General features: G+C 37.7%; 2 protein-coding genes across 5 annotated transcripts in view; one reads left to right on the plus strand and one right to left on the minus strand.

The window, feature by feature from the left end:
- LOC108719603 (probable ATP-dependent RNA helicase DDX60) overlaps positions 1–3,548 on the plus strand; it is a 66,722-nt gene extending 63,174 nt beyond the window's left edge. The window contains 1 exon segment of the mRNA XM_041589235.1: positions 1,769–3,548. Within this exon segment, the coding sequence (XP_041445169.1) occupies positions 1,769–1,895 (127 nt within the window). The 3' untranslated portion in view covers positions 1,896–3,548.
- LOC108699095 overlaps positions 1–15,487 on the minus strand; it is a 43,153-nt gene that overhangs the window by 17,037 nt on the left and 10,629 nt on the right. For 2 of the 4 annotated variants that reach the window (XM_018230957.2, XM_041589248.1), the window contains 6 exons: positions 14,968–15,110; positions 11,741–11,844; positions 10,364–10,471; positions 7,516–8,242; positions 7,109–7,285; positions 5,297–5,401 (listed from right to left, as the gene is read on the minus strand). In XM_018230957.2, the coding sequence (XP_018086446.1) occupies positions 7,137–7,285; positions 7,516–8,242; positions 10,364–10,471; positions 11,741–11,844; positions 14,968–15,110 (1,231 nt within the window). In that variant the 3' untranslated portion in view covers positions 5,297–5,401; positions 7,109–7,136. The other 2 variants (XM_018230964.2, XM_041589243.1) reach the window with 2 other exon arrangements.

Below are 15,487 nucleotides of genomic sequence, written 5' to 3' on the forward strand. Positions count from 1 at the left end.
CAACCAATTGAAAAGTTGCTTAGAATTGGCCATTTTATAACATAATAATAGGGTGGACCACCCCTTTAAATGCATGGTTTTAAGAGATACTAGCCTGTTGCTAACCTACAGCAACCTTTCAGAGAAGTATAGTTCTGCTACAGCTTTAAAGCTGATTATCCCTGTTCTAGATAAAATAGAGATAAAATATACAGCTGCTTAGAGCATGAAAAGTACAAAGAATCTGAAATTTTAACTCTATATATGAAAAGGTTGTCTCTTTTTTTTCTAACAGTCACAAGCAGACAAAAACTGGCATTTATTTATGGCTGAGTTGCACCTATTTGTTACTAATAAGGTAGAAAGTACAGGTATGGGACCTGTTATCCAGAATGTTTTTCCAGATAACAGATCTTTCTGTAATTTGGCTCTTCTACTAGAAAATCATGCGAACATGAAATAAACCCAAAAGGCTGGCTTTGCTTCCAACAAGGATTAACTATATCTTAGCTGGGAACAAGTGTAAGCTACTGTTTTATAATTACAGAGAAAAGGAAAATCATTTTTAAAATACTGAATTATTTGGATAAAATGCAGTGTATGGGAGACAGCCTTTCCCTAATTCGGAGCTTTCTAGATAACAGGTTTCCAGTTATCGGATCCCATACCTGTATATGGTCAGTTTAGTCGCATATTCAGATATGGGAACAATTGTTAAAAACCGCATCACACGTGAACAACTCCTCAGCTTCAGGTCAGACAATACCTTGAGCTGCCATGTGTTTGGCACTTCAGATTTTTCTATTAATCCCATTATTTCTTGACCCGTACACCTACTGTACATCCGACTTGTAGAATGCCATCTGTTGACCAGACACCACCCTACAAAATCTCCTGTGTATTTGAAAAACTTTAGGGGGTAAATTCACAAAAGTGGAGAAAGTATTCCTTGTTTGTTAAAACAGGAGTAAATAAACACCATATTCACAAACACAAATCCACCAAAATTCCAGCTCAGTCTTCAGAGATTTTGGAGTTAGGAAGACAGTTTACATTCCCTTTTGTGAGTTCTCCCTTTCTTTTTCTTTTCTTTTAAAATTCTTTTTATTGAATTTTCATGAAAATACAATGAATTAAATATATGTACAATCATATTATGGAATAAAAGAATAATTCATATGAGTAAAGTTCAAGAAATGTTTTCATGTGAACTAAACCATGAAATAACCAAAAACAAATCAAAACAAAAACAAAAAGACCCGTACTTTTTTTTTTAAGTAATTAAGACATGGGAAATCAGTACAAATAATTTTTAACACACTTTCATATAATAATGACAAATGAATAGTTATATGAGTGAAAAGAAAATATAAAATTACCAAATTCGTTCATTAGCGATCATCTTGTCCCATCAGTTTAAGAATAAAATCTTTTTTAGAAATATCTAAAGATGAAATATACAGGGACCATCTGTATTTAACTTTATTTCTTTGAATAGAATCATCCATCCTAAATCTAATAACCTCCTGCATACATAGCTTATGTAGATATGAAATTACATCTTTCAAAGAAGGGGGTTTATCTTTAATCCAACACAAAAAAATAGACTTTCGAGTAGCAGCCATAACCAGCCAGCAAAAAGTGAGTTTTCCCAGTAGCCTCTGGCTTGAGTATGAATAATAAAGCGCCTCGGAGTCTTGCTACTGGCATGTAGATACATAAATAAAACATCCTACATTAAATCAGTACAGACTAACATATATAACAAGTCTCTACCCTTTCTTGACAGTGTGTCTTTGAGGGAAATGTGTGAAGATGAGGATGATCCTGTTGTATTAGCTCTGGAGCAGCTCAATAACATGTACAGAGAAAAACTGGCCACTGCTTATCCCACCCACAGAGTCATGTTCGCGTGAAGTCATCCATTTTCTTCAGTCAAACTAAACAGCAATATGTACAGTCTACCTTACAGTGGAATATTGATGGTTTTACAAATGCTATATTATAATGTATTTTGATAGGCCAAAAATCGACATTTTCTTGGTACATTCTTTATGTCTCTAAGACATGGTTTATAGATGTAGAGGTTTAGGCAAAACAATTGTTACTGAAGCTGAATGAATGCATTGACTAACAATGATACATAAATGCACTATACAGTATTTTTCCTGCTTTCCCCCAGTGACTATTAATGGCTTCTGAATAGCGATGAGCAAGTTTTTGCCATGTTTCGCCTCAAAAATTACGCCAATAGACTTCAATGGGTGAAAGCCAAGCAAAACCGGTCAGATGCGCCCATCACTACTTGTGAAGACTACCCAGCATTTTACAATATGGGTCGTCTGTAGATGGTCTCTACCCCCACAAATCCTTGGCCGGGGCACTTTGCCAATGAGGCAAGTTGAGGCTCTCGCCTCAGGCGGCAGCGCCCCACTAGGTACCAGGGGTGGCAAAAATGCTGCTGGTACATTAAGAGTTTTCTCATCCAAACACATTGTATAACACCTGCTCAATGCCAACATGTTTCTGGTATAAGGAGTATGCCCTAACCGGGCAGGCACTTGATGTAGGTACAAAAAGTGAGCATTTGTGTGAAAATGTCTATGTACAGCTTCATATTAACTATTTTTGTGCTGCAATTGAAGTTTTTATGTTCAAAGACATTATCCCTATTTCCACAGACTGGGCCTCATTCTTTTTATTATAATGACCAGGTCAGTATTAAGCCTACATGACTAAAAGCTGAGCACACCCATTTCCCTAACCTAGTTTTTCAGGACAAAGAAAGATAATCATTAGGGGTGGCGCTAATTTGTTAGGCACATGCCAGCGTCTCTAATCGCTTACCTCTTTACTTAGGCCAGCACATCTCTAATATGAAATACACATTGGACCTCTGCTGCAGAACATGGAATCAATGGCTGTCATTGCTATTCTGTAGTGCTGGATACAGGCCTTTCTGTTGCCTAGAAGAAAATTCCAAAGGGACACAGAACTAATTGCGAGCGTGTTTAAAGTGGAGTGCAATGTTTCAGGGTCACACCCTTTTATCAAATGTTGCACTCCGCATTAAACACACAAGGCAATCTTGCTTGCAATTAGTCCTGTGTACCTTTGGAATTTTCTTATACGAGTATCATTTGTGAGGTGGCGAATCTCTACCTCAGCGCACCAGGTATCTGCGACATTATTTAATTTAGGGCGTGTGAGAGCCGACTTCCTTGCAGTTTCTGTTGCCTAGGACACAGTGGGACAGATGTAGTGCCAGTTGGTACTGCACAGAAACGTGTACAGATAGTCGCAAGGTTGCAACTACCAGGAAGGGAGATAAAGCATTTTTTAAACATCTGGATTCATAAGAATTTGTAAAATATACAGTTGTCTAGGGTTTACTTTTTGGCTTACAAGCATGTGTTAATTCAGTATTGCTGATGGTGGGGGTGTTTGATCTGTAGAAGATGGGAATCTCCCTATATCGATACCTATTTGGTACTGGCATGCGCAAGAGTCATAAGTCTTTTCCAATCAGTTGTGTTTTTGTGCATATAATAAAACTTGTTTCTGTACAATAAAGTTTTCTCGTTTTTTTAATTTTTTTTCTGAGATACAGCGGTGCTTGAAAATTTGTGGGCCTTCTTGAATTTCCAATATTTTTGCGCAGATATAACCAATAATCTAACACTAGATAATGAGAAGCCAATTAAATATAAGTGTGAAATATACTAGTTTGTTTCTTGGTTGATCCAAAGTTACACATTTGTGTGTCACACTTTCAGAAGTGGGTGACAGGATCCCTTTAAGCTTTTTTTACAGTGACAATACGGTCCCATCAAGTGTGTAATTTTGGATGATAATTTAGTAAGGGTATAGGTAAAATTACATGGACAATATTGAGGGTAAGATTTTATCTGATCTTGCCCTGCAACACCACAGGATTTGATGGATTCTACGAAATCGGATCCCCCCTCTATTTAGAATGTAGAGTTGGATCAGATAATGTCGGATGGTGTCGTTTGTTTATGCATCTACATCCTGCAGTCAATGTATTTCAATGGGAAAATAAATTTTGGTTTGGTCAGTCAGCATCAGATATAATCTTGTTGGATGAAGATGCATCGTTTCCATCCCACCATTGTGATTCTTTGGTTGGAAAACTTTCCAGACTACACATCAGATTCTTGTATCAGGCCCCTTATATTTTGACCCGGCCGTATCCAACTTGTCGGATTTGTTTTGTCGATCAGACAAAAGCACTTGTGGAGTTTAGGCTGGAGTGACCAGCCTTGTGAAGCAGTTTACTGCCTAATATGTTAGACAATTCACTCACTCCAGCCTTTACAGATCACATTTTAATCTATATTAGAAACATTTTTATTTTGCATTGCCTTTGTTTCCAGTCTTTATTTTTACACTAAACTGTTCCTTTAATTGTTTGGGCAGCCATATAGAAGAGTTGGCCCCTGACCAACTGCTTCCTAACTAGATCCAGCAATCATCTCCCTCCAGCTGCTACTCATTTCTACTGTCCTTGCCGGGTACAAGAGCTGGAGTGTGTAGTTGGGGAGTGCTCTGGCTCTGCACACCAGCTCATTAATATATAACACCTTACATCACTTTTTTTTTTGTGTGGGGGTGTGTGTGGGTGTGTTTAAAGAGGAACTCCACACAAACATAACTTAAGCTTTTTCAAAACTAAACAATGTCAAGCAACTTTGCAATATACATAAATTAAAAAAAAATATGCAGACTTTTCATGATTTTTTTTTTAATGGTTTGGAACAGTTAGCATAGAAAATGGCATTTATTCATATTCTTTGAACAGGTAACTGTGATGGGTATATTAGGGGTTTCTGTGTTATGTTGGCCTCTTTATCAAATTTTGGTTTAGATGCCAGAGTTCCCCTTTAGTATTTATGGATTATGTTGAGTTAAACCAAACCCTGTCAGGACATTAGAGCTACGGACATTTTTTTTTTTGTTCCTGCATAATGCACATTTTTTTATGTCAAAATAAACAAGTATCAGATTTTATTTTTTATTCAGATGAAGCTTGTGGAAAATGTGGCTTTCTTACACAACCAACATTTATAGATCAGTAAATATTTTACCTTGACCAACCATTTTTTTGATGTTCCAAGTGCTCAATCACATACAAATGTCAATAAAATGCAAGCTTTATCTCTATGTATAAAGAAGAAGTGGAGGTATAAGACCACATTATGGAAAAAAAAGTATTACATTTGTGCTGTTTTATATGATGTATTTTTTTTTTTTTGAGACTACAATATTCAGAAGTGTAATTAATAGACAAGACCAGTACATCACACACACTTTAATTCAGATGTTAAACTGAATCCCACCCTTCCCCCCAATCCAATGAAACTATGCTTTTCTTTTCTTCCAGTCAAGTTACTTTTGTATGCTGTAAGAAAGAAAGGACGGGTGAGAGAAAGTACTTCATTACATTATTAATATTGGGTTGGCCAAAACCATTCCAGAAGGATGATGTTCCTATTTAAACTGGCATTCGGCAGAGCGGGTTAACATTGGGCAAATAGATGATGTGTAGCAACAGAAGCTAAACTCTCATGGACAGGACAGGCTATGATGTTGTAATATAGGGGTTACTGTATGTGGGAACTGCTAGTTCTGTTTTCCCTATTGGTCCGTGCAGTTTGCACTCTGAGAGCAAAGTAACACATTGTAATAAAGCTGCCATTACTGTCCTTTGCTGCTGCCTCACCATTCAATGATGGACAAGTGTATGTAGTGGCACAGAGCAGTGAATGATGGCTGCTTTATGAACCTTGCTCAGCTTTCACAATTTAGGGAGCAATTGCCCAAATCCTTCCTCCTTTGCACGGCAGGATTTGGACAAACAATAATGCTCTTTTTCATAGAGCAGCATGGTGGCTATTAAAACACCTCCTAAGAGAACAGACACAGATAACCAGCTTTAATAAATGTGCTAGTTCATACTACAACCCAGTGGTCCCCAACCAGTGGCTTATGAGCAACATGTTGCTCTCCAACCCATTGGATGTTTCTCCCAGTGGCCTCAATGAAGCTGCTTGTTCCTAAATCCCTGACTTGAAGGCAAGTTTTAGGTGCATAAAAAACAGGTGCCAAACAGAGCCTCCTGTAGGCTGCCCGTCCAAATAAAGAATGGCAAAAAGCCAATCAAAGCCCATATTTGGCAACCTTTAGAAATGTTTCGCATGCTTGTGTTGCTCCCCAACTTTTTTTACATTTGAATGTGGCTCATGGGTAAAAAAGGTTGGGAAGCCGGCTATAACCCCTTGAAGTAAACAGGGAAATTGAAGTTACTCCATAGCTGGTTTTTCAAGGCAGAGATCATCAGTTTAAGCCCCCTACCCTTTGTCCTTATCAGGCATCCATTATGTAGGAGGATTAGCTACCTTGAAAGGTAGAAACATGGAATAGCTTCAGATTACTTGTTTGCCCAGTTTAGTTTAAGAAATATCAAAATCCATAGACTGCTTTGGAATTAAAACAATAGGCAAAAATTATATCCAGCACAAGGCCTTTTCATTGTACTCATGTTGAATGGAGGAGTGCTGCTTTAACTTTTCTTACTTGCAGGAGCTTTGATATACTGTTAAACAGAGCAGATTTTTAGAATGAAACCCAGGAGTGAAAATTTTCTTTAACCATGCCCATTGTTGACCATTCCCCCTTGGTCACAACCACATTACATCACAGAAACAAATAGTAGAAATGTCGTGGCAAATTCTTATTTAACATATCAAAATTCTAACATTTTAGTTCTGGCTATCTGTGGCATTGAGACTCGCATATACCATCCTGCATTGTGCTGCAGCTCAAGCCTTTAAAACTGCAAGCCTGTACTGTTGGGTCCTTCACTTAAAAAATAAAATACAGAAAGCAGCAACAGCTCCCAAGCTTTACAAAGGAAAAACACCGGTAGGCTAGAGGTGAAGAGGTTGTGCAGGCAGGCTGAAGACAAGGAAAGGGGGTGGGACTGACATCAGATATCTAGTTCCCCCCCCCCCCCCAATGTCCTGCAATTCCAGGGGGACGGTTTTGTGGGGCGAGAGCAAGTGAAACTGGGACGAATGGTCACCTTACTATACGTTGTCCAACTTACCATGCTAAACAGCTGAATTGGTAAATATTCATATCCTCTGTGGAGTTACAGATTCATCCTCTAGACAGGAGTTATCTGGAATGGTCTCTTCAGCCATATCTTCTCTGTCAGAATCTGAATTAGAATGTGCATCAAAAAATTCTTCAGATGTTGAATTTGCAGACAAATGGCATGAGGCTGGAAAAAATGGAGAATGTAAAATGTGTGATGGATAAGCAGTGACCAGTTAACTCTATGAACAGAGTTTAAAACATATGCACAACTTATTTCTGAGCAAATTGTGGCTGAGAAAAACCCTTTAGTGTACTTTAATCATACGTATAGAAGTGGTCTTTAAAATTTATTTTGTTCTTTTAAAATGCAGTTTCAATGCCACGTGAAAGAGGAAAAATAAAGAGTGTACTCACCTTCATTTACCTCTGTATTTACGGTGTGACCAATGGGAATGGTTAAAGAAAAACCCGCATTTTCAGAGTTAGATGACACTGAGAATGGGCTGCCGGCAAAGGAGACGTCAGATAAAAATGGAGCGGGTGCCTGAGACACAGTTGAGCTTTTTAACCATTTGCAGAAATTAGCTCGGTGCTTATTCTTACTGTTAGTTCTAGGACTGGATGTAGCTCCTGCTTTGCCAATGACAAAGTTATTTGTCACAGGTCTGTTAGTGAGATTGCTTACATCACTGCCGTCTATACCAATAGCATCTGTAGAGGAAGGAAAAGCAGCAGCTATTGCTTCTGATCTGGAGCCAGTGTTATGTGTAATACCAGGAAGCTTCAAATTTAAAGGTTGTGATGCTTTGGATATCATGGCTCCTAATTGGCCATGCAGAGAATTTTCCCTTTTTGCACCCTTACTTTCTCCTTCCTGTGGCAATCCATTGCCTTGCTGCTGAAGCCTTTTCTCACGGTCAGGCCTCGACAGGTTATTGGCACAAATAAAGGAATTTGAACTTTCATCAAAACCATCTTGTCTTTTAAGTCTGGCCTCCTTCAGTCTGTTTATTCTGTTCATTCGTATTTGCAGTTTATCAAAATCTTTACACATCAACAGCGTCTGTTTTCCTGGTACGGAAATGACCTCATTTTTACAGTTGATTGTAGTCGAGTCATTGTAGCACTTTAAACGAAGTTCCTAAAATGAAAGTCAAAGAAAAAAAAAAAAAGTTATTCTGAGAACATCATTGGAGATGGCCTTCCAGTAATTTGTAGCTTTCTGGGTAACGGGATTGCAGATAAGGGATGCCATACCTTTATATGCAATGCAATCAGACATCATTTAACAAATAAGTAGAAAGCTAGTAGCCCATAAAATCATTGTCACTGTTACACAGGTATAGGATCAGTTATCCAGAAAGCTCAGAATTACAGGAAGGCCATCTCCCATAGACTCCATTTTAACCGAATGCCGAATTTCTAAAAAAATATTTCCTTTCTCCTCCATGAAATAATAAAACCATACCTTGTATTTGATCCAAACTAAGATCGAATTAATCCTTATTGGAGGCAAAACATTCCATTTAAGGAAATCCAAATCTACCATGCCTAAAATGATATTGGAGGTCTGACTACCAGAATAGGCAAGTGAGAAATTCAAAGTAATATATGTAGACTTAAAGGAGAACTGTCATGAGAAAGTGTTCTCTAAGTATTACATAGTAAGTAAAGTTAACAATAAAAAGTATACACTCTGAGGAAGTGCCATAGGGCATGAAACGCGTCAGTGGTGAAAGTCATGCACTGTACCGAAGCTAACAAATTTTAATGGAATCAATAACGTAACATATTTTTTAATTTTGAAATCGTGTTTGAATAAATCCGCAAGTGTGATGTAGATGAAAGTTCCTAAGCCAGGAACCCGGATTCAGACACGTGATGTCTGGAACCAATCGGAGATCCCCCACACTGAAGTGAAAGTTTTTTTTCCAGAGTTAACCCTATAACGTAATGAAACAATAGCCTTCTCAGATCTGCATCCTCAACCTAGCTAATCCCATGCAACCAAACTGAAAAGCAGCATTGTCTGTGACAAGGTGTCATCATAATCAGCTCCCAGTATGTTCCTCCTTCCTGACAAATCTGCCCCCGGCACACCTTCAGATCTGCATCCCCCTGAAGGAGCCAATCATGCTGATCCCCCCACCCCAACAAAATTGATGTCATAAAGACATGCCCTCTATCAGAAGCCTGCCATTTGCAATGAATTATGGGGATTGTAGTTTAAATGTGACATTCATAAGTATTTTTAACCCTCCCCCTCCACAATTGCTTATAATGGGGATCAGAGAGGAGCTGAAACAATGTGACATAATGTTGTGTTATAAACATATCTAGATTATCAACCATACAGCTGATCAGGTGAACAATGCAGTCTGGGTCTGAGATGTGAACAGTACAGTGTTTTACAGGTGTGAAAAATACTGGGGGGATTATAGACATGAACAATACTGGGGGGGGGGGTGGATAGGTGTGAATACATGGTCCACCCCCCTCTCTGACAAGGAGCAGCACTGCTGAAATGATCCTCTACAATCAGTTTGAAAAGTTATTTTCTGTGTCAACCAAACCAGAAGCCCAAATGCAGATCTTCAATAATACTTGCCTAATAAACAGAGAAGTATTGCGCAAAGATATGATGCAACTAGAGGATGAGGGAGGGGAAATAGGACTCGGGGAACATGGGGGGCCCAAGTGAATGTTGCTGAACTGAATGGACACTCCTACTTTCATTTTCTGAAAATGCTTGATCTGGAGAGCTGTTGTGTGAGAAATGAGTGATAAGAAAGTGTGTTTATAACACAAATTTGACGCAGTGGAGTATAGATTTTATTGTAGAATATATATCAGTGAGAAAAATGGTATGGTTTATAGTTCATGACAGTTCTCCTTTAATTCATTTGTTCTTTGTTACATCATTAACAGTATATATATAGTGTGCATATACAATCACACACTATATATTTATGGTTAATGAAGTCACATATAGAGAAGAAATTATTAAGCCTACATATTTTATTAACTTGCCTATTCTGGTAGTCAGACTACTAATACCATGCCCAAAAAAAATAAAAAAAAATAAAAATAAAATAAAAACCTCCCACCTTTATGAAGGTGTTCTAAAACTGCAAAAAGGCAAAGTTTTTTTTTTCCAGAACTAAAAAGGACAAGGAAAGTTAGATTCACTGGGATGAAACAATATTACACAAAATCATATAAAACCACTAAAAAGAAAAAAAAATGTGTATGTAACAGTTACCTCATAACTCAAAGCCTTGAATTGGGGCATTAAAGAAATGGATAAATACCGAACACCAGCTTTGTGCACTTGACCACTGATTAATACTGGCTCTTCATCTTCAACGAGCTGTAAAGGAAAGTATTTATTCAGTAAATGGTTTACTCCCCACAGCTTTATATAATATATACACACACACATTTATTTTTAATGTAAATACATATGCATACAAGTGTGCAGAAAACATAATATTGTATTGTAATACTGGGAACTGTTGGCAGTTACAGCTGCCAAAGGAAGCTTTTCCCAGAGTGCCTGCCATTCTTACAAATGAGAGGTGGCAACACACAGGGGCACAAGGACTGAGCATTGCAGAGGTAAAGATACCAGGTGCACTTTTGGTTACCCAGTGCTTTAAATTCATAAGTCATTTAGTGTTCAGATAGGATTTGACTGAGCATTAAGTATTTGAACCCAATGTTTTAGCCCAACAACAAACCGAGTCCTGGATTTGGTGAAACCTTAAATATAAACACTACAAGAAGTACAATTCATTAACACAGCCATTTTAAAAGATTGTTCTCAAGGTCACACTAGACTGAAATATTCTCCTTGTGCCTGAACCAAAGCAGTTGTTCCAGATGCAGGTAGAAGGGTGTTGATTCAAGTGTAGGAGAAGATTCGCTGCTTGTGTTGAGCGGAGAGTCAGCCCAGTTACCTACAACCTCAGGCATCGCTGCTTTGTGGCACCCAATGACCATCAGCATAAGTGCAATGAGTGAGTATATACATTTTACAGAGAGATGACAGATGTGCTGACAATCCAGGGAGAGTATTAGCAATCAATGCACTTCCTATGCCATAACCCCTATGATATTGTATGTAGTTGTGAATAAATATCAAGTGGGATTAAGCAGTACCTTTGCTTAAAAAATTATGATAATTGTTTGGATTGCTCTAGCACTGGGAAGCGCAATGAAACAGTTAAGTGTTCCTATTTCCTCACACAATGCAGCAGCTCTGTTATGCTTTTGGCAGAATTAAAGAAAAACAAAGCCTTTTGCATACTGTACAATTACATGCTTTCATACAAGACTTACTCCCACCCTTCTTCCTGTTATAATCTGAACCCAAATAAGTTTCCCCCTCAGTGCCGAGGGATGTTCTATAAACAAGAAAATCAAAGTCGGGACCAGCATTGAAGAAAATAGCAAATAAACCAAAGGTACTGCTTTTAACAAAATGTAGCAAAAAAATAAAAAAATAAAGTTAAAATCCCAGAATTATTATATACTACAGAGTGTTTAAATTCAATTTGCAGAAATGATATTTAAAACAGCAAAAAGGAGCTATGCATGAGAGATGATAAAAGTAAACGTAGTCCATTAAATAGCTTACAGAATACTTATCAGAGCAGGATTTTCCTCCGTGCTTCCACAATCTAGTTATGGATTTAAATGAGAAGTTTCCATCTGAATCTTCTGGTCTTTTAGTAAAGAAATCTACACAAAGTAAAAAAAATTAAATAAATAAAAATATATATGTGTGCACAGTACAATGCCTTTTCAGATTTAGACCAACCATGTGCAAGGAGACAGGCTCACTAGGATTGCATTATAAATTATAATAATCGGAGGATGCAAATACTGAGCTGAACATTTACATGCACCCGAGAAACAAGTCTCCCCAAGTTTGATGGTGCCCCCAAATGCTCATCACACTGGAAAAATTAACACTTACTTACAGACTGCTGAATGGGTCACTATTGCCAAATAAAATTTTTTTTCTTTTTTACTTAGGATACTATGAAATTTGAATGGAATTACTAGATCTTCCACAGGACTCTGAATAAACAGATACATTGACTTATTTACTCAACACATGGGACGGGGGGGGGGTTAATATTATAAGAATAGGTACTACATGATTAATACTTCTTCCATTCAAACTTGAGATTTCACACAAAGCATGTGAACACATCATCCCTTTAAACTGTTCGACAAACAATCTAATGTTTACCGCTGGAAAGGAGACATTGGGAATGTTTTCCCTAAAAATCTTTAAAAAAAGGGGACCTACTGCGTTATACAGCTCCAAAATAAAAGAATCGTTCTTTTTGTGCTAGTTTAGTGAAAATGACCAGTCTGGTCTACATTCATCTGGATGATTTTCCAGGCTGTAAAGGAGAGCCTGAAGCTTCTAGAAGTGGAATATGGGAAGCAATCGTAAGTTTGGCATACCTGCAGTCTATCTTCCACTATGTGAAGCTGTAGAGCAAGCTGTAATTGTTAGGAGTTAGGACACATCGGGGGGTGTGCTAGGCTTCCTTTGGCCAATGATTCTAGTCCATTACCTGCTAGCACAGGCTGGTGCTTCTCTTTTTTTTTTTTTTTTTTTAAAAAAAAAATAAAAAAAAAATGCACAAGCCTAGGATGCTTTTCCTGTAAGCTCAGCACCACCATCTTGTACCAGTGTCACATTAATTCCCTTTGCACCTTTTGAAGCTGGGACCCTGCACAGTATAGGAATCACAGAAGAAATTCTGTACTGTGGATGTGTTTGCCCAAATCAATGCAGGGATTCCTGGGACACAAGAATATGATGGTGGCATGTTGTCTTTTACAGCTGGTGTTTTCTCAAATAAAAGAAAATAGAGTCACTGGGGATGCCTAACACCTTTGCACTGGCCATCAATTTTATCTTTCCTTCGGTTGATGGGAAACTACAAAGTGTTTTGTTGCTCCTACAGTAGACAAACTGGCCAGAAATAACTTTCCCTAAGTGAAATCAAATCGGCACATGTAAAACACTTTACACATGGCTTATGGACAAATGCAGAAAAAAGGTCACAATGTTAACACCTTTTAGAATCGACTGAAATCAGGTACCATATATTATTTAGTACTGCCTACCTGATGAAGTGGATTCTAAAAAACATGCAATTTGTCTCTCCTCCACACTTAAAGGAACAGTAACACAACAAAATTAAAGCATTTTAAAGAAATTCAAACATAATGTACTGTTACTCTGTACTGGTAAAAGCTGTATATTTCCTTCAAAAAGATTAACTAAAGTTTATAAAAACAAGCTGCTGTTTAGCCATGGGGGCAGCCATTGAAGCTGTAAAAAAGAGAAGAGGCACAGGTTACATAGCAATAACAGATAAACCGTGTCCTATACAATAGTGTTTTATCTGTTATCGTCTATGTAACCTGTGGCTTGAATGGCTGCCCCCCCTGGCTACACAGCAGCTTGCTTATATAAATGTATAGTAGTGTTTCTGAAGCAAACAGCAGTTTTACCAGTGCAGTGAAACAGTATTATTTCAAAACACAAAATTTGGGGGGTTACTGTTCCTTAAAGGCTTCCCTCACATGGCAGACTTGACAGTTTACTTTAACTGCATATTTTGGACACTTCAATATGAAATTGGATCCTACATGATCACATGCTATACTCACACAACTCTTCAAAGAAACCAATATTGGGAAAGTGCAATAAAAGGTGAAAAGTTTGCTACTACTCTAAACACCTATAGCTACTGCACTTGGGCCAACAGCAATTTTATTGCAGATGTGGGATGCTTAGCAGTTTAAATATGGCCAAACGCTTGATATTAATAGACATGCTTGTCTTAAATGTAGAACAGTACACAAAATAAGCTTCTAAATTTAGGAGGTTAATATAGTAAAAGGCACAAAAGTTTGCCCTGGTCTGGTTAGCCATAGCAACTGGGGAGTAAATAAAAAAAAAAAAAGCAAATTTTGCACCTATCCCATTATATTACCCCCTAGGAATTTATACAAAATTGTGGGTGTATAAAAGATGAAAGATTATGTTAAAACTCTGGCTTTCATGAAAACGTTCGTTATCAGAAGGGTTTGAGTCGTAACTAGCCGACTTTATGACCCCAGTACGCAACAGAAATACATATTCTTAGGGAAGACAATGGGGGGAATTCACAAAAGTGTCGGGAACGAAAAAATGTCTTTAAAATGTCGTAGAAAGTGTTGTAGCAACAGCCGACAAATTCACAGAGCATTTCTCCGCCAATTTTCCGACATGTACGACACTTTTGAATTAGTTTCGTTAAAATTGGGCGTGGCTTTTTCGGCGCCACTTTTCCCGACATTTTTATGAATTACTCGTAAACTCATTTATATTACCGACAATTTTTCAGACACTTTAGGCTCTCCAAAACGAAAATGTCAGTCAAATTGTCTTTTAAAAAGTCTTGGTAAATGTCGTTTGTACGATGAAAAGATATACGACATTTTAGAAAATTGACAGACTTACGAGACATTCAGAGATGGTAACATCTGCTTTTGTGAATTTGCCGTTCATACGACATTTTACAAATTTGTCGACCGCCACTTCTGGGTGACTTATTTTACCGACACTTTTGTGAATTCCCCCCAATATGTTGTCAAATAATTATTCTTTATTTCAGTGGAGTCAAGGCACAACACACCACCTAATTCATTTAAATACACACATTTTGTTAATACGAATGAGAAATAGAATACCTGGAATCATATAAGAGGTTATGTCACTAGATGAGAAAGTGTAAGAAAACTTTAAGTTAGATTTTTGAATTTAGGAAAAATGTGAACAAATCTTCTGACCATTAGGCTTAGGCTTTCCTCCAGAAATATTCAGTGCAGATATTGCATCCAGTGCAGGTTTAAAATTGACTTGGCTTAGTTCCCACTTGAACTTTATACTGGAATCAGTAGAAAATCCCATAATGTCAAGGCTAGAGCTCATCCTGTAAGAGAAGCAGGACATCAGATCAAGGATTTGCTTGTATCCTCTTCAAGCAGAGATTCCTTAAGAAGGCATATCTGACTGAAAAGAAGAGTAGTCAAGAAAGTGACTATAAAAACTAGTTCATAATATCCAGTTCATAATATCCAGCTGTACCTTCTACTTATTTAATTGTGATTATCCAAGGCAAAAAGAGAAAAAGATTGGAGGTCACAGAGGCTCATGACGTAAAAACCACTGCTTAAACAAAAGAAAAAAAAAAACAAAAGCAACAGGTGGCTGCTGGGTAATGGATGCCTTATTTAAATGTGTGTTGAACCCCCAATAGCCACAATGTGTATTGAGGCGAGAGCACTGCATGTGCATAAAGCAAAAAAA

The sequence above is a fragment of the Xenopus laevis genome, chromosome 1L, assembly GCF_017654675.1.
Source record: "Xenopus laevis strain J_2021 chromosome 1L, Xenopus_laevis_v10.1, whole genome shotgun sequence".
Classification (NCBI taxonomy): domain Eukaryota; kingdom Metazoa; phylum Chordata; class Amphibia; order Anura; family Pipidae; genus Xenopus; species Xenopus laevis.